General features: G+C 40.6%; 1 protein-coding gene across 3 annotated transcripts; it reads right to left on the bottom strand.

Annotated features, from left to right (window-relative positions):
* Positions 1-26,409, bottom strand: prrx1b (paired related homeobox 1b). 3 transcript variants are annotated; one of them, XM_075484515.1, is made up of 6 exons: positions 25,874-26,409; positions 20,561-20,736; positions 10,347-10,528; positions 10,210-10,231; positions 3,976-4,041; positions 1-724 (listed from the first exon to the last, which is right to left on the bottom strand). In XM_075484515.1, exons 1-6 carry the CDS (start codon positions 26,121-26,123, stop codon positions 521-523), a joined length of 900 nt encoding a protein of 299 aa, XP_075340630.1. In that variant the 5' UTR covers positions 26,124-26,409; the 3' UTR covers positions 1-520. The 3 variants fall into 3 exon arrangements, with proteins under 3 accessions (XP_075340630.1, XP_075340631.1, XP_075340632.1); XM_075484516.1 differs by lacking the exon at positions 10,210-10,231 and having other exon boundaries at positions 509-724; XM_075484517.1 differs by lacking the exons at positions 3,976-4,041; positions 10,210-10,231 and having other exon boundaries at positions 509-724.
* Positions 26,410-27,706: the final 1,297 nt, after the last annotated feature.

Raw genomic sequence — 27,706 nt, 5'->3', positions numbered from 1 at the left:
ACAAATAAAGGATATCATAGGAAATTATCTACTGGTTTTTTGGATTCAGAAATACATCAGCTTCTCCTTTATATGGGACTATAAGATGAAAATCAATCAAAATGCGCTGAAATGTTTGCCTCTCAGTGGTATATCATGGAAAGAAACGTGGAAAAAAAACAAAAGTATCGTAGAAGAAATAGAATAAATGTCAGAGGAAGTCTTTGTTGGTTGGTTGCTGAGTTTTAAAAAAAAAAAAGAGAGAGAAACAGGAGCTGATCCCACTGTTGGTGCGTAACTCTATCCACACCACGGAATTCCACGTAGTCCGTGAGCGAGGCTCCATAAAAAAGAAAGAAAAAAAACGAGCCCTCTGATTGGATCCGTCTCAGTCTCCATCACAGATGTGAAACTGCGCAGATGTTCGGCTGCAGCATCCAGTCTAGATGTCTTTCAGTGGGAGCAGGAGTTCAGTGATGCTCAGGAGGGGAAACAGAGTCACCTCAGGGGGGAAATCCTGCCGTTCGGTGGTGTCACGCCATCACGATCCATATGTGAGATGTTCCCAGAGACGACTTCCGTCCGCGGGGGTCCAGCAGCGGGGAGGGTCCCTCAGTTGACCGTGGGCACCTGGTTCAGGCTGTACTCCTTGGCTTTGAGCCGCAGGTTGGCGATGCTGTTGGCCATGTTCATCCCCTGGGACGTGTTGGTGTTGGAGCAGGTGGGCGGGTAGGTGGGCATGGTGCTGGGGAACAAGAAGGGGAGAGGTTACATCACCTGTGGGCTGACGTCAGGCTGCGAAGAAACGACACACATTCACACAAAAAACACGTTTTTAAACTGGGGCTGGGCAGCGAATAAAATTTTAAACTAGTTAATCACATGACTTCCCTGATTTATCGCGATTAATCGCATTTGTACGCAAAATCCAAAAATCAAAGGCAAATAAGCCCCCCAAAAAATTTAGGGGAAAAAATAAATAAACAAAACAACAAATTAACTAAATTAAAGTAAATTTAAAGTGAGCCATTTTACTATTGAACAACAGGTCAGTAACATGATTACTTATAAAAAGTAGGGCTGGGCAACGATTAATATGTTTAATCTAATTAATCACATGATTTCCCTTATTAATCGCGATTAATCGCATTTGTAATTGACAGAATCCAAAAATCAAAGGCAAAAAAAACCCCAAAAAAATGTTTGGGAAAAAAATAAATAAACAAAACAAATAAATTGACTAAATTAAAGTATATTTAACAACTAAATAAAAAAAAACTACTAAATTAAAGTAAATTTAAAGTGAGCCATTTTACTATTTTATGGTAAATATTAGGACAGGAGCAACAAAAGGCTGGAAGTGGGACTAAAAAAGAAACAGCTGTTGCAGGTTATTTAACAACAGGTCAGTAACATGATTAGGTATTAGGGCTGGGCAACAATTAAAATCTTTAATCTAATTAATCACATGATTTCCCTGATTAATGGCGCTTAAAATTATTTTGGAAAAAAAAAAAAAATAAATTAACAAAATTAAAGTAAATCTAACAACTGAATTAAAAAAAAAAATAAATTAAAGTAAATTTATGGTGAGCCATTTTACTATTTTATGATAAATTTTTTTTAAATTTATTTTGAAATACGCGCTTTTATGTTGAAACAAGTAAAACAGGAAGTAGCGCCGGTTCTTTTCCGGTTCCGCAGCAGACAGCAACAGACTTTTACAATAAGAAAATAAATATTAAAACCTGCGTTATTAACGCGATAATAGCGAGTTAACTCGCCCAGCCCTATTTTAAACTTTACGTTTTTATTCCAAACAACAAGGAAAACGTGATACTAAACTTCTATTAAAACATATGATTTACTCCGTGTTTAAAATGAACTTCAGAGCTTTTTATAATCCCAAACGCAGAGTCTGTTTTCTCCCATTAAAGGAGCCCAAAGTCTTCCAGCTCTGAGAAGCTTTTATCAACCATCTTCTGGAAAACGGTCTCAGTCTGTTGTATATTCCATATTTCCTAATAAATCTGACAAACTGATTATTTGGACTCAGCCACGCTGACCTCATGCTTCTTAATTAATAATCTTAAACGTCTCAGTGAAATAAATCTTCCTACGTTAGATGGAGTCTGATGAAAAGCAGCTGAAAGCCCAGAGAAAGTGAGCACTTAATGCTGCCGGAGCCCCAGTTTTTCCTGTTCATCAGCAGGGAATCTGCAGCACAGTTTTAGTGTTTATTGATAAAAGCGCCTCGTCTTTTCCTGTGTTAGTTTCTCTTTTTTCCGCCTCACAAACCCAAACAATGACACCCTTTAAAGCTCTTATTCTGCTCTCTTAAATGTTCTTAAATGTTCTCTGTTTCCCTCCCAACATTTAGTGAATAAATCACCACAGATTATTCAAACTGTGGCTCATGTCAGTGGTTAATCAACACAAGGATCACGGGGGGATATATTAGAGTTTTGGCCCCTGAAGTGTTGAACCCCCCCCCTACATTTGCTCTGAATGTATGTCCACATCATGTCGATCTTTTTACACGTCTGTTTGACTCTTTGTGGGTTGAACTGGTGATGTTTAACCTTGTAGCACCCACAGTTGCAGATATGCAACTGCCAATAAACCAAAAATATTGGTTTATTCCCATTTTTACATAAAATGTAATGTAAAAAAATATTACACATGAATGTAAATAATGTATGTAAATTTAAAAAAATCAAATAATGTAATGTAAATAAAAATATAATGTAAATAAATAAAAAGCTTGTTGCATATCTGCGACTGTGGGTGCTACAAGGTTAAATGCACTTAAGATCAACCTGGGTGTGTTGTGAATGCTAACGGTAAGTTTTCAGGCTAACTCTGACAGATGTGATGTTTAACATCCACGAGGAAAGCTTGGAAGTCTGACACTTAAAGGGACAGTTCGCCTCTTTAAAGGGACAGTTCACCTCTTCTGACATGAAGCTGTGTAACATCCCATATCAGCAGCATCATTTCTGAACATCTTCTTACCCCCTGCTGCGTCCTGTGAGCAGAGTTCCAGCCTCGTTTTGGTGTTGATGAAGGTAGTCCGGCTAGTTGGCTGGGGTTTAAAAAATAAAGCGTTTTGCTTCTCAAAACAATATGCGTTCAACAGAGTAATACATTTGCATCACAAAATGGTTCTCCAGGAAAAAGTCAGACCTCACAATTGCTTGGCCCTATTTTCTCTTTTTACTTTTACTTGAGTAAAAGTTTTTGGCTGCTCTACCCACCTCTCTGTGTGTTGGAGCCTACTTTAGTCTAAATATGTTCACACTTATACAATTAAGTCCAATATCTGCATCTTGATCGGCCCAGAAAACATGAATTTAGTTTTTAGACAGAATGTAGCTGATGGAGGATTTAAAGTGACTTCAACGAGAGGCTCAAAACTCCAGAAAATCCAAAGAAAATCATGTTTATTTTTTTTATTTGATCAAATCAGAGGTGAAACATCACAATCTCTTGGCCCTATTTTCTCTCCCTTCGTATCACTGCCTGCTGTGTAGACCGTGCAGAGCGAGCAGCAAACAGCGTAACAGGCGCGGCTGTCGGCAGGCGGCAGCAGGCAGTGATACGAAGGGAGAGAAAATAGGGCCAAAAGATTGTGAGGTCTGACTTTTTCCTGGAGAATCATTTTGTGATGCAAATGTATTACTCTGTTGAACGCATATTGTTTTGAGAAGCAAAACGCTTTATTTTTTAAACCCCAGCCAACTAGCCGGACTACCTTCATCAACACCAAAACGAGGCTGGAACTCTGCTCACAGGACGCAGCAGGGGGGAAGAAGATGTTCAGAAATGATGCTGCTGATATGGGATGTTACACAGCTTCATGTCCAAAGAGGCGAACTATCCCTATCACGTCTGTTTTAAATGGGAAAAGACCAAACTTTCACTCAAAATACAGCAGAAACGTGCAAAAAAACAGAGTGAAGACAACAAGAAAAGAGTAGTAAAGTGAGGGCGTACTTGTTCTCTGAGGGCAGCATTTTCTGTGGCACTCTCACCGGCCCCCCCTCCGGCATCGGATACCAGCTTAAGGATAATATACAGTCAAGTGTTAGCACCACATAGCATTATTCCCGGATCACAAAGCCCACCCCCGTCCCCCCCGCCGCGGCTCAGCTTCAGGCCGCGGGGTCCGACATCTTACACCCGGTTTCATAACAGAGGATTACTGTAAATCGTGACCAATGTAACCGGAGTCACAAAAAATGTTGCCCAGTAGAGCTCCGTCTGTGCAGAGGGGTCGCAGGGGTCAGCGGCGGATTCAGCACGCTTTGTTTTCACATTATCACCTCGTCAGGAGGGTCACGGGATGCGGCCCCCCGCCCCCCGCCGACAGAGGGGGGCGACGGCGAGGAAAATGAGTCTGAAGCAAGATGCGTGCAAAGGAAAGAGGTTTAAACACGGGGAGGAAGGGGTTAGAGACGGAGAAACAAACTGCAGAGAAACTTTTTACTCTGATTCCTGTTAAATATCTGAGATAAAACATCTGATCTGAGGTCCAAACTTCAGTCTCTTACTGAGCTGCTACAGGAAGTTGTAATGGCCTGTAAGTTTTGGCCTTATGTCATCAAAATTAAAACAATTGAATCAATCTAACTTATTAAATATGCTCAAAAATAAGCCTTTAAGGTTAAATAAGTAGCTTTTTTAAAAGGCACCGTAAGAAGTCGTCTCCATCTTTTGAGTGTACTTCTGTGCATTATTATATTATAATTATAATAAATGAAGAGAAGAAAAGTGTTTAAATTCAGTTTTACTTAAGTTTTTTTTAGAATTTTTCATTTTTACTCTGATTCCTGATATAATATCTGTGATAAAACATCTGATCTGAGGTCCAAACTTCAGTCTCTTACTGAGCTGCTACAGGCTGACGTCGGCGCAGTCGTTCATTTCAGGCCTGTAACTTTTGGCCATATGTCATCAGCCTTAATAAAATTAAAATAATTGAATCAATCTAACTTATTGAGATCACAACTGAATATGCTCAAAAATAAGCCCCTCAGAGACAAGTAGCTTTTTCTAAAAAAGCACCATAAGAAGTCGTCTCCCCCTTTTTAACACAGTAATAATAGACCCAGTGGTTATTATTCTATAATAGTGATGATAATGAGGGATTTCTGAGTGTACTTCTGTGCATTATTATGTGATAATTATCATAAATGAAGAGGAGAAAAGTTTTTAAATTCAGTTTTACTTAAGTTTTATTTTAGAATTTTTCATTTTTACTCTGATTCGTGTTAAATATCTGAGATAAAACATCTGATCTGAAGTCCAAACTTTGAACTTTTACTGAGCTGCTACAGGAAGCCGTAATGGCCTGTAAGTTTTGGCCTTATGTCATAAGCCTTAATAAAATTAAAACAATTTATTGAGATCACAACTGAATATGCTCAAAAAGAAGCCCCTCAGACACAAGTAAGAAGTCGTCTCCCCCTTTTTAACAGTAATAACAGGCCCAGCGAATATTACTCAATAATAATGATAATAATGAGGGATTTCTGAGCATTATTATGTGATAATTATCATAAATGGAGAGGAGAAAAGTGTTTATTCAGTTTTACTTCAGTTTTTTAAATTTTTACTCTGATTCCTGTTAAAATATTTGAGATAAAACAGCCGGTTCTGATCTGATCTGAGGTCCAGACTTTGAACTTTTACTGAGCTGATACAGGAAGTTGTAATGGCCTGTAAGTTTTGGCCTTATGTCATCAAAATTAAAACAATTGAATCAATCTAACTTATTAAATATGCTCAAAAATAAGCCCCTCAGACACAAGTAGCTTTTTCTAAAAAGCACCGTAAGAAGTCGTCTCCCCCTTTTTAACAGTTATTATTCTACAGTAATGATAATAATGAGCGTACTTCTGTGCATTATTATGTGATAATCATCATAAATGAAGAGGAGAAAAGTGTTTGAATTCAGTTTTACGGTTTTACTTAAGTTTTTTTTTAGAATTTTTATTTCTTACTCTGATTCCTGTTAAATATCTGAGATAAAACAGCCGGTTCTGATCTGAGGTCCAAACTTTGGGAGCCGGGCTGACGTCGTAGCAGTCGTTCATGTCAGGCCTGTAACTTTTGGCCTTATGTCATCAAAATTAAAACTAACTTATTGAGATCACAACTAATTAAGCTCAAAAATAAGCCCCTCAGACACAAGTAGCTTTTTCTAAGAAGTCGTCTCCCCCTTTTTAACACAGTAATAATAGACCCTGCGGTTATTATTCTATAATAATGATAATAATGAGTGTGCTTCTGTGCATTATTATGTGATAATTATCATAAATGAAGAGGAGAAAAGTGTTTAAATTCACTGAAAACAGAGACTAAGAGTCAGCAGGCAGAGATCTTCAGGATCTGGATCTAATCTGCAAGTTAAACCGCTTCACAGGTAAAAATCCTGCCTCTAAAACAGGTTCGATTCTGCACGTGGAATTTGTGGTGAAGAAGTAAAGCGCCATTATTTCCCCGCGCCGTGTGCACGAGGCGGCGCCGACCTCGCTGCGGCTCGTCAGTCTGAGTCAGCTGGAGTTCAGGTGGATCAAAGGAGATGAAGACTTTCAGAGGAACTATGAGAAGTATGTTCAGGTAGCAGAGCGGGAGGAAATGAAAGAATAACAGAGAGGCAGCCGTGTGTGTGCGCGGCGTCACGGTGGCGTTAGCGTTAGCGTGTGGTTATGGAGGAATCAGCCGGGGCTTTTTCTGCTGGCGTTCTGCAGCAGGAAGGCATCACGATGCTTAAACACGTCCTGATTCCATCATTTTAACTTCTATAAGTTCATCTTGTATGAATTTGTTTTTAATCCCTAAACCTAAAGCATATTTTTCCATGTGTAGAGATAGATATTGGTGCTTTGATGTGATGTTTCCTCATGCTAATCATGGAGGCTTGGGCTGTGTTCCAAACTGCATACTTCTCCTACTACTCCTACTAACTTTCTGAGTTAGTATGCGAGTTTGAGTAAGCGAGAAGTTCCCGGATGCATACTAGATTCTCCGAAATGTTGGGTATGCATCATGAGGTTACTACTCATACTCAAACTACCCAAGATGCAACGTAACGTGACGTCGCCGATCGTCATTTCCTGTCAAAACGGCAGTTTCAAGCTAGCTACAACGAGGGTAGGTTCACTTCCTGTTTTCAAAACAAAAGCACCAATTGTATGGTAATGGCTTTCCCTATGATAAAAGGCAACGGGTATTTTATTTTGTGAAAATAACCGGAAGTGCGTTGCCCACTGCGGCTAGCTTTAGTAGCGCCGAATTTGTGGGAACAAAATTGTAAATAGCCAGTATTTTGTCAGGTTTTCAACACGTTGGGGATCTAAACGACTACTTTCTCACCTGAAAATGTTTCAAATGTTGCTAAAGTTTACAGAGTTTAGAGCTTAAGGGAAATCAGCTTCAGGCCGACTGATTTCGGCTCGGGCAGGAGCGAAATGCATTGTGGGTAAAGGCTCTGCATACTGCCTGATCGATGAGTATGTAGTATGTAGTATGTAGTATGTAGTATGTAGTATGCAGTACGCAGTATGTAGTATGCAGTATGTAGTATGCAGAATGTAGTATGTAGTATGCAGTATGTAGTATGCAGAATGTAGTATGTAGTATGCAGTATGTAGTATGCAGAATGTAGTATGCAGTATGTAGTATGCAGTATGCAGTATGTAGTATGCAGTATGTAGTATGCAGAATGTAGTATGTAGTATGCAGTATGCAGTATGTAGTATGCAGTATGCAGTATGTAGTATGTAGTATGCAGTATGCAGTATGTAGTATGCAGTATGTAGTATGCAGAATGTAGTATGCAGTATGTAGTATGCAGTATGCAGTATGTAGTATGCAGTATGCAGTATGTAGTATGTAGTATGTAGTATGTAGTACGTAGTATGTAGTATGCAGTATGCAGTATGTAGTATGCAGTATGCAGTATGTAGTATGTAGTATGTAGTATGTAGTACGTAGTATGTAGTATGCAGTATGCAGTATGTAGTATGTAGTATGTAGTATGCGGTTTTGAACACAGCCTTGGTGTCTAAACTCAGCCGAACTGTAAATATGGATGTAAAACGAGATGCAGAATGTGTTAGAATGACATGCTTCTCATGGTAAAGTACACATCTGTCTCACAGTGAAATGCAAAATAAAGCAAATCTTTGTATTAATGCTGCTTTAAAGTGAAGTTATATAAATATGTGTGTGTGTTTTCTTGTCCAGCAGCACAAAATAAACTGTAAAATCAGGAATCAGCAGCTTATATTTGACGTTCTGCTGTTAAGAGGAGCGAGGCGCCAGCTTCCCTGCTGCAGACGGATGTTCCTCCCTGTTTTAAAAAGGCCGGGCCGTGGTGAGAGGAAAGAAGTCCACATGCAGGAGATGCTGTTTTTAAACAAGCCAGGAGCAGTGCCGGGAACTGAGACCCGTGACTTTTAAAACGGGTACTTGTCAAACCCTAACCATGTATTTTAGGCTTCTAACCCCAGCCGTCTGCCATTAACTCTGAACCATAAGTAGAGAAGTGAGAGGACTGTGGAAACATGGGAGAGTCAGTCTGACAGTCTGTCATGTGAAAGTCCTCAGAGTAACGTCATCTGCCCAACTGCCCCCTCAGGTGGTTCTGCCCTCGTCATCACGGGCTGATCGCCGGGGCAACCAAGGTCCATTTTTACATTTTCTAACATTATAAACCAGCGTTTTGCTGTCCGAACTGATGCAGATGAAACACATTTAGGCAGGAGATACGGTGTTCCTGTTTTAAATCTATCTATCTATCTATCTATCTATCTATCTATCTATCTATCTATCTATCTATCTATCTATGTATCTATCTATCTATCCATCCATCCATCCATCCATCCATCCATCCATCCATCCATCCATCCATCCATCCATCCATCCATCTTTCTATCTATCCATCCATCCATCCATCCATCTACCCATCCATCCATCTATCTTTCTATCTATCCATCAATCCACCTACCTACCAACCTACATACCTACCGATCTACCTACCTACCTACCTACCTACCTACCTACCTACCTACCTACCTACCTACCTACCTACCTATCTATCTATCTATCTACCTACCTACCGATCTATCTACCGATCTATCTACCTACCGACCGACCGACCGATCGATCGATCGATCGATCTATCTATCTATCTATCTATCTATCTATCTATCTATCTATCTATCTATCTATCTATCTATCTATCTATCTATCTATCTATCTATCTATCTATCTATCTATCTATCTATCTATCTATCTACCTACCGATCTATCTACCGATCTACCTACCTACCTACCTACCTACCTACCTACCTATCTATCTATCTATCTATCTACCTACCTACCTACCTATCTATCTATCTACCTACCTACCTACCTACCTACCTACCGATCTACCTACCTACCTAACTACCTACCGATCTACCTACCTACCTACCTACCTACCTACCTACCTACCTACCTACCTACCGATCTATCTACCTACCTACCTACCTACCTACCTACCTACCTACCTACCTACCTACCTACCTACCTACCTACCTACCGATCTACCTACCTACCGATCTACCTACCTACCTACCTACCTACCTACCTACCTACCTACCTACCGATCTACCTACCTACCGATCTACCTACCTACCTACCTACCTACCTACCTACCTACCTACCTACCGATCTACCTACCTACCTACCGATCTACCTACCTACCTACCTATCTATTTATCTATCCATCCATCCATCCACCCACCCATCTTAGTCACATTCATTTTTTCTCCACGCCTTTTCATGCCCCGTTTCTTCTCTCCTTTATCCCTCTTTCCTTTTCTCAGTTCTTCTGCCCTTTCTGATTCATCTTTTATTACTTTTCTTTTCTTTTTCCCTGTTGAATTTGTAGAAACATAATGTTTTGTCCGTGCAGGACCTTCGTGCTGAACACACGTTCTTTAACCTGATGAGCCCCTTTCACAACTTTAGTTTAACATGAAGCTGCAGCTCGTCTGCCCAACCTCCCCACAATCCTAATTCCTTGGACTTCTTGTACAGAAAATGTCCCACAATCCTAATTCCTTGGACTTCTTGTACAGAAACTGTCAGGCTCCCCCCGTGGTTGTGAGTTCAGAGGCAATCTGTGTCACATATGGTGTCATGACTGAAACTGTGTTTATACATTCCTGCACACACTTTGTGTTGCTCCCAGCGGTGTCTGCAGATCATCAGAGCAAACAGAGGAGGAACGTTTGTTAGTAGATAAGCAGGCTGGGTGTGGGTGGAATGTGGATCTCAGGTGGGTGGCTGACCAAACTGCAGGGGCCTCCTACCTGTAGGGGGCAGCACTGCCCCAGGACAGGTAGTCGTTGGGGCGCGGCGCAGGGCGGGGCACGATCGGCTGCTCCACCGCCGTCACTTCTCCTGAGTAGGACTTGAGGAGCGAGGCGTTTTTGCTGGCCAGCATGGCTCTCTCATTCCTGCGAAACTTGGCTCTCCTGTTCTGAAACCAGACCTGGAACAACAGAGAACACGAGGAATGAGAAGGCACCCCCATTACAAACCCATCAACTGTGCAAACCTGGCTTAAATACGCTTAAATACGCTTAAAACTGTAGGAATGTTGAACATGTTCCGGTGAATTTGTGGGTTTGCTGTTCTGAAATGATGCATGTATCCAAACTAATTCATTTTGGTTTGGATATTTATACTACGGCTGGGTGAGTTAACTTGTTATTATTGAGTTAACTCGTTATTATCGAGATAACTCATTATTATCACGTTAACTCATTATTATCGAGTTAACTCATTATCGCGTTAACTCGTTATTATCGAGATAACTCATTATTATCGAGTTAACTCATTATCGAGTTAACTCATTATTATCGAGTTAACTCATTATTGAGTTAACTCATTATTATCGAGATAACTCATTATTATCACATTAACTCATTATTATCGAGATAACTCATTATTATCACGTTAACTCATTATTATCGAGATAACTCATTATTATCACATTAACTCATTATTATCGAGATAACTCATTATTATCACGTTAACTCATTATTATCGAGATAACTCATTATTATCACATTAACTCATTATTATCGAGATAACTCATTATTATCACGTTAACTCATTATTATTGAGTTAACTCATTATTATCGAGTTAACTCATTATCGAGTTAACTCATTATTATCGAGTTAACTCATTATTGAGTTAACTCATTATTATCGAGATAACTCATTATTATCACGTTAACTCATTATTATCGAGATAACTCATTATTATCGAGTTAACTCATTATAATCGAGTTAACTCATTATCGCGTTAACTCGTTATTATCGAGATAACTCATTATTATCACGTTAACTCATTATTATCGAGATAACTCATTATTATCGAGTTAACTCATTATAATCGAGTTAACTCATTATCGCGTTAACTCGTTATTATCGAGATAACTCATTATTATCACGTTAACTCATTATTATCGAGATAACTCATTATTATCGAGTTAACTCATTATAATCGAGTTAACTCATTATCGCGTTAACTCGTTATTATCGAGATAACTCGTTACTATCGAGTTAACTCATTATTATCGAGTTAACTCATTATCGAGTTAACTCTTTATTATCGAGATAACTCATTAATATCGCGTTAACTCGTTAGCTATTTAACGCGATAAATATTTTATCACGCATTAATGCAGTTTTATGAATTTTTTGGGGGTCTTTTGTGCCTTTAATGGAAAGTTCAGAGAGACAGGAAGTAGGGGGCAGAGAGCGGGGTAACAACATGCAGCACAGGGCCGACCGATGCGGGACTCAAACCAGGGCCAGCTGCAGCGAGGACTAGTGACTAGCAGTAGCCATTCTGTGAGTATTTTGTTCTAAAATCAGCCAGGGTGGAGACTGAGGAAAACTGATAGAAATGAGTGAAAACAAGTGAGTGAAAGACGGATCAGTTGTACCTCAGTGCCTGTTGGTAGGTAGAGTAGTTACATACAGGCCAAGATGACAATACACCAGTAAAGTATTATCTGTAGTATTTATATAACAAAAACTAAACCTAAAGTAGTTCAGCTGGAGGTTTCTTTCATGTCGGCATATTTATCCGTATTTATCTGATGGGTTTTGTGGTAAACATTTGTTTTAAAGCAAGCTGGGATGTTTTCCTAAACCTAACCAAATAGCAACTGACACACAAAGGTAGGAATTTCCAAACAACAAGTTTAGAAAGTAGTGAGTCAGATATTCCTGGTTAACTTTCATGTTTGTAGCTACACCAACAAAACTCTGTGGCCTCTAAATATGGATTTATGTTAATGTTAATGCTGATAAAACGCCTCAAATACGAGAAAATGCACACCTAGTTCCCGGACCACCATCTCATCGAGATGTGGACGCGTCAGCCAGGCTAGGTTAGTACTGTAATAGCCAATATGTGTACTATGGTTTAACATACTCTGCTAAGTAAGTAGCAGAGTACATATATATATACATATATATATATATATATATATATATACATATATATATATATATATATATATATACATATATATATATGTATATATATATATATACATATATATATATAAATTACAGTTATGAGCAGCTATGTTGGAGCCATCGTGCAAATGCACCAGATTAACAATAACTTTTAAACATTTAGCATGATGTGAAACTAATGATATTAGACATCTATAACGTGCACTTAAACACTTATAAAGAGCAGAGATTACTGAGATTGAGCCACATCTGACCAAACATTGGCTTTTCACTGTCATATGACTGTCAGTTAGACATAAAAAACACACCGATAGGTTGAATAATAGAAAGCACCTGAGTTCTGCTCGACACAAAAGTTAAAACGTTACAGTTTAGCTACTTCTTCTTTATTTTTATCCTGCTGTGTTTAGGACAACTGAACCTATTCTGTGTTTTCTGGTTGGACTGAGCTGTCCTGAGGTGCCAGTTACCGAGGCAACCAAAATCAAAAACACATGTAATGACACTGAATGAACAAAGTAAGTAATATGAATAAAACTGGAGACTTTAGCTGTTCTAATCAAACAGTAAAGAAGTTAGAGTAAAGTTTTTTTGTTTTGAAATAACAATGAAGTCACGTTGGCTCTAAAAACTGTTGTTCAGAAACAGTCGTTTTGTCCTGACATATTTAATATATATATTTTCTTAAATAGGTATCGATCAGCCATTATTAAAGGTTATTACACAGAGAATGTGATGATATGTCACACCGGGTCGTGCGCTGGAAGCTCAGCGCCATCTTGTGAGGAACGCTTTCCAAGGACCTCAGATTAAGATCCTTGTTGCCTGGTTAGATTGTGTTTCGTTTGGGCAAAAATGGTCAAAACATGGTCAAGAAAAGAGAAGAGATGGAGAAAGAAAGAAAGAAAGAAAGAAAGAAAGAAAGAAAGAAAGACGGAGCTTATCATCTGATTCAACCTGCTGAAATCTGATCCCTGACTAGTTTATTAAAGGTATGAAGTCATGTTCAGAGTCACCACTGATAATAAAGCTTTGTTTGAATATTGAAACGAATATTTTAACTAGGTCTGGGCGAGTTAACTCGTTATTGTCGCGTTAACGTGCTAGTTATTTAATGCCGATAAATATTTAATTGCGCATTAACGCAGTTTTTTTAAATTTATTATTATTTATTATTTTTGTAAAAGTCTGTTGCTCACAGGCTTTTATTTTGTTGCTTACAGGCTTTTATTCTGTAAAAGTCTGTTGCTCACAGGCTTTTATTTTGTTGCTTACAGGCTTTTTATTCTGTAAAAGTCTGTTGCTCACAGGCTTTTATTTTGTTGCTTACAGGCTTTTATTCTGTAAAAGTCTGTTGCTCACAGGCTTTTATTTTGTAAAGGTCTGTTGCTCACAGGCTTTTATTTTTGTAAAAGTCTGTTGCTCACAGGCTTTTATTTTGTTGCTTACAGGCTTTTATTCTGTAAAAGTCTGTTGCTCACAGGCTTTTATTTTGTAAAAGTCTGTTGCTCACAGGCTTTTATTCTGTAAAAGTCTGTTGCTCACAGGCTTTTATTTTGTAAAGGTCTGTTGCTCACAGGCTTTTATTCTGTAAAAGTCTGTTGCTCACAGGCTTTTATTCTGTAAAAGTCTGTTGCTCACAGGCTTTTATTTTGTAAAAGTCTGTTGCTCACAGGCTTTTATTTTGTAAAGGTCTGTTGCTCACAGGCTTTTATTCTGTAAAAGTCTGTTGCTCACAGGCTTTTATTTTGTAAAAGTCTGTTGCTCACAGGCTTTTATTTTGTAAAGGTCTGTTGCTCACAGGCTTTTATTCTGTAAAAGTCTGTTGCTGTCTGCTGCGGAACAGGAAAAGAAAGTAATCGGCGGATCCACCAAACATGGAGAAGGGTACGGAACTTTTACTCGGCCATTTTCATTTTAAAGTTCTTCCAGACGGCGGAGTCGACAGAACCAAAGTCATCTGTAAACACTGCCAAGTTGAATTGTCTTCTCAGCGTAGTAGTTCCAGTCTAAAATATCACTTAAAGGCAAAACACACAACTGATAGCAGCAAGTCATTCAAGGAAACAGACAGTGGAGCGAGGCTTCTACATAAAAACTACAGAAAGATGCTGATGTTAAAAGTGTGTTTGCACAACAAATGTTATGGCACTTTCATTCATATGGCAGCACATTTAAAATAAAGCTAAATGCTAAAGGCTATACGCTACTTTTGAATTCTGCGTACAAATGCGATTAATCGTGATTAATCAGGGAAATCATGTGATTAATTAGATTAAACATTTTAATCGTTGCCCAGCCCTAGCTTTAACAGTTGTTGATGAGGATTATAAATGGCCTGAGATGTGATCCTGCAGTTTGAGAGTACAAAGTGAGACTTTAGGTTCTGTTCCTGCAGGAGACGACCTCAGATCACCAAGAACACAAGATGGCGTCCGAACGACTTCTGATTCTCTGAGTCGGTTTCATGGAACTTGTGCGTCCATCCTGCGAGCATCTGTTTAAGCGGCCCGCGGCCGAACATCCGGCGCATAATTAAGACCTCAGATGTGTCACAGTTTCTGCTTAAACCCAAAAAATATTTGGATAAATAAACGAACGGAGTCCGATAGCAATCGTCTGTGGAAAACAGTCGATTTACAGGCATCACATCTGTAGCTCAGAGTCTTTCACACACCCACACTTCCTCCGTCTAAAGTTCTCCTCGTCCATCCCTCATCGACCCCCCCCCCCCCCCCCCCCCCCCCGCCCTGATGATGATGACTCGGGGGGGCTGCTGATGTTGTTCCTCGCTGTGAAATCGAATCCATTATTAGAAGCTGTGGGCGCTCAGAAGGCCTCGCTGCCCGCTGACGCAGCGCCTCAGGAATGAGCCCAAAGTCTCCGTTATCAAAGGATTTCTGCAACACATTAATCACAGATGTGCAGCTCCGCTCGCTCCAACATCACAATTTCCTCTTTCCTCACGCTGCCCACGGAGCAAAGGCTCTCAGTGAGCTGTGCACAGAGAGCTCGGACAGTTATGAGAGCAGGAAACGCAGCCCTGGTTCCTCCTGGTGTCTTTATCTGAGGCCTTTTCCAGCGGCTCAGATGCACAGAAAGTGCTTCTAACTGCAGTCTGAGTCCCTAACTCCTCCTCACACGCTAAATTCAGCAGTTCATTGCTTTGATTCGGACACAGGAATCAGCTTCAGGTGTTTCATAAAGGCCGACAGCCTCTTTGTTGCACCGCTGTTTGCCTCAGAAAACAACCCGATGGAGCGGTTGGGCTGTTCTCTGCTCACAGAACTGAGAATAATAAGAATTACGGATCCGTTTGTCCTGAGAACAGACGCTGCAGTTTCACTAAAAGCTTCTTAAAACTGATCATTTCTTCTTTCATGACAGTTTTTTAAATGAAAAAGGAATGAATCAAGTTGCTGTTTCACACATTTCAAACTACACGGTTAGGTTTAGGCATTGGAAATTAGATTGTTAGGTGAGGAAAACATCACGACTTGTGTTAAAACAGTCGTTGTAATAACGAGTCTTCAAAATATTGTGTTCATCGGCACGAAAACAAAGCCAGATCAATTCCTAATAAATTAATTCCTAATAAAAAATAGATTTTAAATCAGTTTAGGAAATACTGGACTGGATGGAAGACAAACACGAGTTTTCTGGGCGACGCCCAGACGTCTTCATTTCTTAAAACTGATCATTTCTTCTTTCCTGACAGTTTTTTAAATGATACAGGATGTAATATATATATTACACAGGACTGTATTTCTATATGCACTTATTTTAAAATCCTCGTGGGCAGGAAATAAATGTGAAAGTCGGGCTTCAAGTGTTTAAATTTGTGAGTTTCACAAATTGGATTTCCTCATCCTAACCAGGTTTTTAATAACTAAACCTAACCGCTGAGTAAAAAGACTCACAAACATTATTTGCCAATCAGATGCATTTTAATGTCTGAAACTACTGTGCGACAAAATTGTGTTGCTATGGTTTTTCGGTATGGTATTCGTACCATAACAGGTCATTTGTTGTGTATCTTGTGATGTGGTTAAGTGATGTGGAAAGTTGTACTCTTTGTTTTCTTGTTTCCTGTCTTTGTCTTGATTTTAGTGTGAACAGCAGGACTGCAGATGGAAATTAGCCTTGGAGCTAAATCTGGCATATTTACATTGTATGTTTATTAATATGCAGAGTCCTGTCACAAATAAACAAATAACTAACGAACTATAAATGGAAACTGGAACTTATTTGTAACAGTTTCATGACTTGCTGTGAGGCTGCATTCCAATATGAAGTTATTCTTATGGTCACAGAATGAGCAGATTAAGGGTTTGTTATTCTAGTTATATAATAAACAAAAAGACAAAATGATGTACTTCATAACAGCCGATGTTGACATAAATCTTCTAATTTAAGAATATTTAATTCAACAATAAAAAACTCAATCACCTTTATCTAAAGATCTGATACCTGCAGGGCCCTAAAACTGGTGTTTAAACTCATTCATCGGTAACAGAAAAGCATGAACTGTTTATGTATAAACTAGGGCTGGGCAACGATTAAAATGTTTAATCTAATTAATCACATGATTTCCCTGATTAATCACGATTAATCGCATTTGTACGCACAATCCAAAAATTAATCCAAAAGTAGCGTATAGCTTTTAGCATTTAGTTTTATTTTAAATGTGCTGCCATATGAATGAAAGTGCCATAACATTTGTTGTGCAAACACACTTTTAACATCAGCATCTTTCTGTAGTTTTTATGTAGAAGCCTCGCTCCACTGTCTGTTTCCTTGAATGACTTGCTGCTATCAGTTGTGTGTTTTGCCTTTAAGTGATATTTTAGACTGGAACTACTACGCTGAGAAGACAATTCAACTTGGCAGAGTTTACAGATGACTTTGGTTCTGTCGACTCCGCCGTCTGGAAGAACTTTAAAATGAAAATGGCCGAGTAAAAGTTCCGTACCCTTCTCCATGTTTGGTGGATCCGCCGATTACTTTCTTTTCCTGTTCCACAGCAGACAGCAGCAGACTTTTACAAAATAAAAGCCTGTGAGCAACAGACTTTTACAAAATAAAAGCCTGTGAGCAACAGACTTTTACAGAATAAAAGCCTGTAAGCAACAAAATAAAAGCCTGTGAGCAACAGACTTTTACAAAAATAAAAGCCTGTGAGCAACAGACTTTTACAAAATAAAAGCCTGTGAGCACCAGACTCTTACAAAACAAAAGCCTGTGAGCAACAGACTTTTACAAAATAAAAGCCTGTGAGCAACAGACTTTTACAAAATAAAAGCCTGTGAGCAACAGACTTTTACAAAATAAAAGCCTGTGAGTAACATACTTTTACAAAATAAAAGCCTGTGAGCAACAGAGTTTTACAGAATAAAAGCCTGTGAGCAACAGACTTTTACAAAATAAAAGCCTGTGAGCAACAGACTTTTACAAAATAAAAGCCTGTGAGCAACAGACTTTTACAAAATAAAAGCCTGTGAGTAACATACTTTTACAAAATAAAAGCCTGTGAGCAACAGAGTTTTACAGAATAAAAGCCTGTGAGCAACAGACTTTTACAAAATAAAAGCCTGTGAGCAACAGACTTTTACAAAATAAAAGCCTGTGAGCAACAGACTTTTACAAAATAAAAGCCTGTGAGCAACAGACTTTTACAATAATAAAATAAATAATAAAACAGGGGGGGTCCGTGGCGTAGTGGGCTGAGCAGCGCCCCATGTACAGAGGCTATAGTCCTCGCTGCAGCTGGCCCCGGTTTGAGTCCCGCATCGGTCGGCCCTGTGCTGCGTGTGGTTCCCCCTCTCTCTGCCCCCTGCTTCCTGTCTCTCTGAACTTTCCATTAAAGGCACAAAAGCCCCCCAAAAATTTTTTTAAATAAAAAATAATAAAAGCCTGTTAGCAATAGACTTTTACAATAATAAAATAAATAATAAAACCTGCGTTAATGCGCGATAAAATATTTATCGCCGTTAAATAATTAACGAGTTAACTCGCCCAGCCCTAATAAATCTAAACAAGTCTTAACCTGAACTGAACCTGAACTGAACCTGAACTGAACCTGAACGGTTGCTAGGTAACAGTGAGGCCCAGTTCTGCTCGACACTGGAAACACGTAGAAGTGGATTCCATCACCAGAGAAAACGTAAAGCAGCCCGAGCTCCATCTTTAGGAGGAACGGACGAAATGAGACGCAGTATCTGTATCATCTCGTATCCTTTTTGAACGCCGTGGTCGGCTCGATGTTTCCGTACGTCCTGCTGCACGATGACCCCGACGCTGCGTGTCCCAATACTTCTGCACCGCTTAGAGGCAGGAGGCAGGAGGGTATTAAATCTGTGCCCCGCTGTGAGGTCGACTCTGTTTTTGGCCACAGATTCCTGTCATGTGACGGGGACGCTGTCCTAAACAGAACATCTGAATCATACACAAATATTTCTCCGTCTCTGGCTTTGGGAAACTGTGTGTTGGTTTGGTTCGGGGATTTTTCCCACTTATATCCCAACATGTGAGATTCTGAGAGTTCAGAGACTAAACTAAACACCGTAATAAACTGTATAAAGAGCATTCAGAGCATAAATCCTGACTTTATTCTGTAATTTAGGTTCGTTTTATAGATTCAGAAACTTAACACTAAATTTCTTTTGTTAAACCTCTAAAGAACATTATTTTGGGTCGATCCGGATAAAAAACACGACTTCCCTGCTTCACCGCTCTCAGGTTAATATTCAGATTAATTCTGCACGTCCTCTTCATGATGTGCTGCTCAGCCACAGAAGCCAGAAGTCATTCCTGCCTGTGGCCATCAAACTGTATTATTCCAGTGTCTGACAGTTATTCATCTCATTATTTATTATTTATTTATTTCATTACTCACTGATCATCCCTTTGGACAATTCCCTATTCTTGTGCAATATTCAAAATTATGGCCAAAAACTGTTGTGTGTAATATATCCATTTACTTGAATTTACTTACACCTTATTTGTCTATCACCGCTAACACCATATTTTATTTATTTTATTTACCGTAACAAAAAACTGTTGCATCTTACACCCTTCCCTTTTTGTACATATTTTTATTCTTAATTTTATTTTCTCTTTGCACTGTTTTGGTGGCTTTACATTTCGCTGTACCATGTACAATGACAATAAAGGCATTCTGATTCTGATATGTGCAATAATAATAATAATAATAATAATAATTAGTTACTGAGCAGCATTGTAAATACTGTTTATTGTATATACTGAGATTTTCCTTCTTATTCTTATATCTTATTTTTACACTGTTATTGTGGGAGGGGTGTAATTTTATTTCACTGTATGGGGTTGTAATTTTGCTTTATCTTTACTTTATCTTATTTTGTCTTATTGTATTATATTTATTTTGCTCTATTGTATTTCCTGACTTAAAGTATTTCTGATTCTGATTCTGAATTTAGTTTAGCTGCAGTAATCAGATGTACAGGGAGGGTCCCGTCAGGGCGGCGGGGAACTCGCTGAACGCCGTGCGACGCAGTCGGGCTGAACACAAACGCATAATTTCAGAAATCATGTGACTGATAACATTTAGATGTGTGACATCAGTCATTTGGCCAATCAGGACACGGCGTGCTGTGCTGCGCACGCCTGCAGCTTATCTCTGATCTGAGGAAATGATGCACCATTACATCCACTCCTCTGATCCCACCAGCTCCCGGCCGGCGGCCCACCGGCTGCTGGTCATCAGTGACCGTGTGAAAGCTCATCTGTGATAAGACGTGTCCGTAAGGACCCCGAAACATCTCATCAGCCCCCCCAAAGGGCTTAAATCTAAACATCTGAGTGACTTCCAGTCCCTAACGCCTGGCTGTTTCTGCTTCTCTCTGTGAGCTTCTCACAGATAAAGAAAGGAGCTTTTATAATGCGAGCTGTGTCCGCTCAGATCAGAGCGATGCCCACAGATCCCGGGAGTTTAAGCCCATCCCAGGAGCTCAGAGCCAAAGGAGACGCTCCCAGAACCCCTTCCTACCTGGACTCTGGCCTCGGTGAGGTTGACCCGGCGGGCCAGGTCCTCCCTGACGAAGGCGTCCGGGTAGTGCGTCCTCTCAAAGACTCGCTCCAGCGCCTGCAGCTGGCTGCTGTTGAAGGTGGTCCGGTTCCTGCGCTGCTTCCTCTTCTTCTTCTCCTCCGTGTTCATCTGCTCGTCTGCGGGGAAAGGAAGAAGGAAAAGTTAGGAAAAGTTCGGAGAAGGAAAAGTTAGGAAAAGGTCAGAGAAGGAAAAATTAGGAAAAGGTCAGAGAAGGAAAAGTTAGGAAAAGGTCAGAGAAGGAAAAGTTAGGAAAAGGACGGAGAAGGAAAAGTTAGAGACACAGCAAAGGGTTTTATCTGCTCCATGAGAGAGAATAATCCAGATAAAAAGGTCTGAACACAGAAATAAAGTTTAAAGTAGAAATTTAAAGCTTGAGAACATCTTTTTATCTCAGGTGAAGTTGTGCTTCAGCTTCAGGAAAACACTGATGTGTCAGCCTGATCGCTGCAGCTCACTTTTTCCAAAGCAACGAGCATTTTTCCACTCAGACGATGAGCAGTTTGTGGGTTTTGCTGAAGAATTTAAGCAAATATTCAGCCTCCTCTGCCTCTGCCTCTGCCTCTGCCTCTGCCTCTGCCTCTGCCTCTGCCTCTGCCTCTGCCTCTGCCTCTGCCTCCCAGCTGTGACGCACAGATTTCAGCTGAAGGCGCAGAGCTGAAGGCGCAGAGCTGAAGGCGCAGAGCTGAAGGCGCAGAGCTGAAGGCGCAGAGCTGAAGGCGCAGAGCTGAAGGCGCAGAGCTGAAGGCGCAGAGCTGAAGGCGCAGAGCTGAAGGCGCAGAGCTGAAGGCGCAGAGCTGAAGGCGCAGAGCTGAAGGCGCAGAGCTGAAGGCGCAGAGCTGAAGGCACCTTAAATCTAACGTTAAATCCAAACTGCGGCCAATGCAAACAGAACATGTCCAGCAGGCCGAAACGGGACATTTTTACAGTGAAAAACTGAAAAAGGATTTCACTTTCCTCCCTCTGAAGTCCTGCGCTGACGTGAAAGTGTCCCAGCTGATCAGAAACAGAAGGTTCTCCTTCAGAAACTCTCAGATGGATAAACTCTGTGAAAGTGTGCAGAAACACGGGGGAGAGGGGGGCGGGGGGCAGCGGGGGGCAGCGGGGGGCAGCGGGGGGCGCCATGCCGGAGCACCGAGTCCCAATCAGGTCACCAACTTCCACCTTTTCCTTCTGCTGTCGCTCACAGTTGATTTTAAAATATTAAAACTCAGATTCTGACACATTTTGGACACGTGGACGAGCAGATGTTTGACTGTCAGAAGCGCTGCTTTAATCAGGGCGTGCACGAGATCTTCAGATCAGCGAGCACAGCGGGCCGCGATGATGCCCAGAGAGGTTGCTCTGGGATGGGGACAGTTTCCCGGATAAGTGTAATAATAACTGCAGATATAAATAATAATAACTGCAGATATAAATAATATTTTCAGATATAAATAATAATAACTGCAGATATAAATAATATTTTCAGATATAAATAATAATAACTGCAGATATAAATAATAATAACTGCAGATATCAATAATAATAACTGCAGATATCAATAATAATAACTGCAGATATCAATAATATTTTCAGATATAATAATAACTGCAGATATAAATAATAATAACTGCAGATATAAATAATATTTTCAGATATAATAATAACTGCAGATATAATTATTATAACTGCAGATATAAATTATAATAACTGCAGATATAAATAATAATAACTGCAGATATCAATAATAACTGCAGATATAAATTATAATAACTGCAGATATCAATAATAACTGCAGATATAAATAAAAATAATTTCAGATATAAATAATAATAACTGCAGATATAATAATAATAAATGCAGATATAAATAATTAATTCAGATATAATAATAATAATTTCAGTTATCTGGAGCTACCAGCTTTATAAAAACATGATAAACTGAGAGCTGTGCCTTCAAACTCCTTCCTCCTAAATGATAGAATAGAATTTAGATCAAATAAACACCTGAATCTGCAGCACAAACATTTAGCACACACACACACACACACACACACACACACACACACACACACACACACACACACAGAAAAACAAACAGAAAAACAAACAGCCTCTCGGTGGAAGCACCTTCAGGAACCTTCCTGCAGCTGAAATCTGTTTGTGGCTCAACAACAAGACCGCAGAGCAACACTTTCACAGAGAAAAGCTAAATGTTCCTAATTACACACACGCGCGCACACACACTGATTCTGATTTAATGTTCAACAGGAGCTGAAATCTTCTCTCCTGGTGACACAAGAAGGTCCAAATGATCAACTTATTTATTATTATTTATAATCATTTCTTATTTTAAATGTTTGAAAAAAAGATCATTTCCATAAATAAAATAATAATAATAAAAATAAAAATAAGAGTTTGGTGTGAACATTTAGACTTTAGTTTGGTAAAGAGCAGAAAATGGAAAACCTTTTTATTTTCTGATAAATATCCTGTAAAATACAGAAATGATGGGTTTTATTTTCAGCTTTCTTCAGAGCTGTGAGTCACATCTGTTTACTGAAGCTGAATGTGAACAGATGTAAAAAAAAAAAGAAACTTTTTTATTTACATTTTTTAAACTCTTTATTTGACTCATGGAGTAAATAATTATCATGATAAATGATATCATTTTAAAAAAATTAAAGAATTTAAGGAGCACATTTAGTCTTTATCAGATATGAAACACACGCGCACACGCTCAGCGGAGGGCCGCGCGCAAACTGCTGCTTTAAAACCACTAAACTCAACAACAGTTTCCTGCTTTTTGCAGTTAAATGCAGATCAGATCTGATGGTGTTTTAATCCCATTTAAACATTCTGTGAGCTTCGCTTTCATTCCAGGAGAAAGCTGAGAAAATGTTGAATAAAATGTTTTATTTTTCCCGTTTAAAACTAAAGTAAAACCGTGTCTTTAGAAGAAAAAACTTCTTTGATTTCGTGAGTTTCATCACATTTCTCTGGCCTGAATTAAAAAAAAAAAAAAGAAAACCTCACTTTCTGAGTTACTGGCTTTGTGAATGAAAAATAATCCGTAATTAAGAGAAAATGATTTGTTTGCGTGTTTTAATGGCTGCGTGACCTCTGGGGTTTATCTCATGACCCCTCTGCGGGGCTCCGGGGCCTCCGTGGGGCCCCTGGGCTGAAAACCAACAGATTAAACTAATGAAATAATTACTCCTGTCCTCTGGAAGCACAACTCTGCTGCTTTAATTCAACTGTGAAGCTGAGTTTTTCACTTACTGGAAGGAGAAAGCTCTTTCTGGGGACGCATTCTCATCTGAGCTCTTATTTACGCGCCCGGCCTCCGCCCTCCGGGTTCTGTGACTCGGATTCGGCGTAAATCAGCGCAGCGCCGCTCCTGCGGCCCGCAGGCTGCAGAGTTTAAGCTCAGTTTGGTTAAGAGCTGGAGGGAAACAGTGGGCCTAAAGCGCAGTAAAGCGCGGCCGCACACGGCTAACCAGCGACCGCGCGCACTGCTCCCCCCGAAAAGAGAGCCGCTTTACGGGCTCATCAGTCCGATGACGTTACCAGAGGAAAACCGGGAAAACAGCTCTACATTTTCTAAATGTTACATGTTTAGGAGTTTTTCAGGAGGTATAAATACCCAATAAACTAACTGTAAAGATTGTTTGTAATATTTTGGATAACTTTCCAAATTGTTTTGATTTAAAGCTGAAAACAGCTCGTGGCAGGAGAGAAAATAATCCGTTTTTACCTTAAAAAGTCTAAAAATGAGTTTAATTTATTCACCAAATATTCCCATTTCTATTCTCCTTTATGTGGACACACATATTTGATCAGAATCCAGACAAATGTCCCCCCAAAAAGTTTGCGTTTCTTTTAATAGTCGCGCGCGCGCGCCCGAGCGGCGGTTTGTCCCGGGAAAGCTTTTAATTAACTCCGCCGGCTTGTGTTTAAAGGAGCAAATCAAAGCCATTCCCGGCCCCACCATCATCCCCATCATCATCATCATCATCACTCGGCAGCTCGCGGTGTGGTCAGCACGTGTGACGCGCCTGATCTCATTAGCAGCTATCAGTGAAAGTCAATTAGCGCCGCTGCCAGGAGGCATTACCGAGGCGCGCTTTATGGACCCCGCAGCTCATAAACAGGACGCGATAGATCCGTGAAATAGAATAAAAATGTCTCAAAATATTTAAGCCAACTGTTGCCTTTGAGTTTATGTGAAAAAGTTTTAAAAGTTTTGCTTAAATCTGTCGCTGCTGAACAGTTGAAACCGGAGAAATAACCGCGTCAGATTTAACCTCCGGAGCGCGTTTTCCTCTAAAATCCGACTCCTTCGCCCCTCTTTGTGTTTGTTTCTCCATCTTTTCGGGTGAGATGCAGTTATTTGACTCCCTGATTGTTGGACCGACGACACGCGCGCTAATTATGACGAATGATTAGGCTCCGATGCTCTGAGAGTGTTTGACAGGCTGAAAATAACCGTGAATTAGCGGCGTGACCCGGCCGCGCAGTGCTCACACCAGCTGCTTAAAGGAAGGAAAAACAATAACAGCCATTAAAGCCTTTTAAGGTTTTCAGATGGAGGAGGAGAGGCAGGGAGCGCGCGGTCCCTCTGCGGCGCGTCGCTGCGCTTTCACCGGGGAAATCACTCCAAACGCACCGGGGAAAACTCGCTTCTGAAGCCGCGAAAAAAACCCAAACGCGGCCTCGGTTTTACGCGCACATGAAAGTGATTGGATCTTTATTTTGGAGGAGTTGGTGCACAGAAACAGCAAACTACCCCGCCACGCGCTCTCTTTACGCGCCTGAAAAGGTGTTTTCTGTCTCCTGGAGCGTGAAGATGCGGCCTGATTCAGGTCAGCAGCCCGGAGCGGCAGATTTATGGCCGCCAGGCCGCCTCGCTGACCGTGTCCACCAACAGCATCATACCTCACTGACATCAAAGCCTTAATGGGGAATTAATGGCCGTTTGGAGGGGGAGGCCGTCAGGGATGATGCATTGCCAAAACTCACTAAAGGATTCCTTCCGTGCGCGCCGCGGAGCTCCATTCATGCGCTCCGCGCGCGGACACACGCCGGTGTGTAATGAAAACAAACGAGTTTAGTCTCAGCCTGTCATTACAGCTACATCTGCGTGAAACCTGACGGGTTTCCCAGAATCCGCGCGCGTCCCCCGCGGAGGCTCCGCGCACGCACGGAGCGGGATTTATCTCAAGATAAAAAACACATTAAAGCTGTTTCTGTCCCAAACTCTGCCTCCACTTACTCTCCTGCTGGGTGGTGTCGCTGCCGCTGGTGAGCCCCGGGGACTCCAGCATACTCCTCCCGGCCTCCCCGACGCTCTCGTCGGCCTGGGTGCCGACCATTTCCCCGGCCTCCTCCAGGTCCAGCAGATGGCTGACGGAGAAGTTCTTTTTGGCTTGGAGGTTGTCCAGGTTCGACGTGATCGGGCTCTCCAGGCGGTTCGGTGGTATCGTGGCTTGCCTGTCCATTACATGCGCATAGCTAGAAGTCATGACGCGAGAAAAAAAGCGGCGAGAAGAGGGAGTTAGATCCGTGCGCGCGGAACGCACCAGCGGCCGGACGCGGAGCAGAAGGCGGGTCTGTTCACATCCACAGCGGGCGGAGGCTCCGGCAGAACTCGGCCAAAGTTCGCTCCGCGGCGGCTTCTCTCCGGCTCGAGCCCTTACAGCCAATCCATGCGGCGGTGCGCGTGAGCCGTCGGTCTGTCCCGCGAGCCAAAAACTCTGAGAAAAAGTCTGCAGAAAGTCTGAAAAGAAGAAGTTGTTCTCAGCCCACTCTGCTGCAGTCACATCTGAGCAGGAAGAGCTGCTGCTGCTGATGACCACCAGATGCGCAAAGCTCCGAGTGAGAGGAGGCAGGACGTTACCGCCTGCTCTCTCTCTCTCTCTCTCTCTCTCTCTCTCTCTCTCTCTCTCTCTCTCTCTCTCTCTGAGTGTGTGTGTCGTAGCCTATACACTTTAACCTAAACACACTCTTATTAGAGCCTCGTAATTACGTGGCAAACGTAAGAATTTACAAAGAATTTAAAGAGAAACATGTTTGAAACATTTACAGAAAATATATTTAGGAAACAGGAAATAGATGCAACAACTCACTGAAACATGAACATAAACCCAGAATCTGAGGCAGAACCAGAGTTAGTTCAGTTCTGAGCAGCTTTAAAGTGAATATTTATATACTACATACTTCCATACTGCATACTACATACTGCATACTACATACTGCATACTACATACTACATACTGCATACTACATAGTACATACTGCATACTGCATACTGCATACTACATACTGCACACTGCATACTACATACTGCATACTACATACTGCATACTACATACTACATACTGCATACTACATACTGCATACTACATAGTACATACTGCATACTGCATACTGCATACTACATACTGCACACTGCATACTACATACTGCATACTACATACTGCATACTACATACTACATACTGCATACTACATACTGCATACTACATACTACATACTGCATACTACATACTGCATACTACATACTACATACTGCATACTACATACTACATACTGCATACTACATAGTACATACTGCATACTACATACTGCATACTACATACTACATACTGCATACTACATACTACATACTACATACTACATACTGCATACTACGTACTGCATACTGCATACTACATACTACATACTGCATACTGCATACTACATACTGCATACTACATACTACATACTGCATACTACATACTACATACTGCATACTGCATACTGCATACTACATACTGCATACTGTCAGGTGGGTGTGAAGGGAGGATGCGGATGCAGACTTCTTGGATTCAAAAACTTAATTTATTTTCTCAACAAAAGGTTTTAACAGAAAACGCGTCCGAGCCGGATATCAAAAAACTAGAGGAGACTATAAGAAAAAAAAAAACAAGACTGTGAAAAACAAACAAAAGACTTGACTTGACTTTGACATGAATAAATACGTTGCTTACTATGACCTGGAGCATCGATGACGGGAAGAATCTGACAAGGAGCATGAAAAGACCTGGGGACTAAATACTGTGGTGATT

Source organism: Odontesthes bonariensis, chromosome 15, assembly GCF_027942865.1.
Source record: "Odontesthes bonariensis isolate fOdoBon6 chromosome 15, fOdoBon6.hap1, whole genome shotgun sequence".
NCBI classification, from domain to species: domain Eukaryota; kingdom Metazoa; phylum Chordata; class Actinopteri; order Atheriniformes; family Atherinopsidae; genus Odontesthes; species Odontesthes bonariensis.
Note: the sequence above shows the minus strand (reverse complement) of the source record. Positions and strands in the feature narration are given on the sequence as shown.

What these genes read in the sequence shown, in the direction of transcription:
- prrx1b (XM_075484515.1), bottom strand. Translation starts at nt 26,123, where the DNA reads ATGACTTCTAGCTATGCGCATGTAATGGACAGGCAAGCCACGATACCA. An exon ending in GGCAGTGCTGCCCCCTACAG is followed by an intron (nt 10,232 to 10,346) that starts GTAGGAGGCCCC and finishes GATGATCTGCAG; the next exon opens with ACACCGCTGGGAGCAACACA. An exon ending in ATGCTGCCCTCAGAGAACAA is followed by an intron (nt 725 to 3,975) that starts GTACGCCCTCAC and finishes CTTGTTCCCCAG; the next exon opens with CACCATGCCCACCTACCCGC.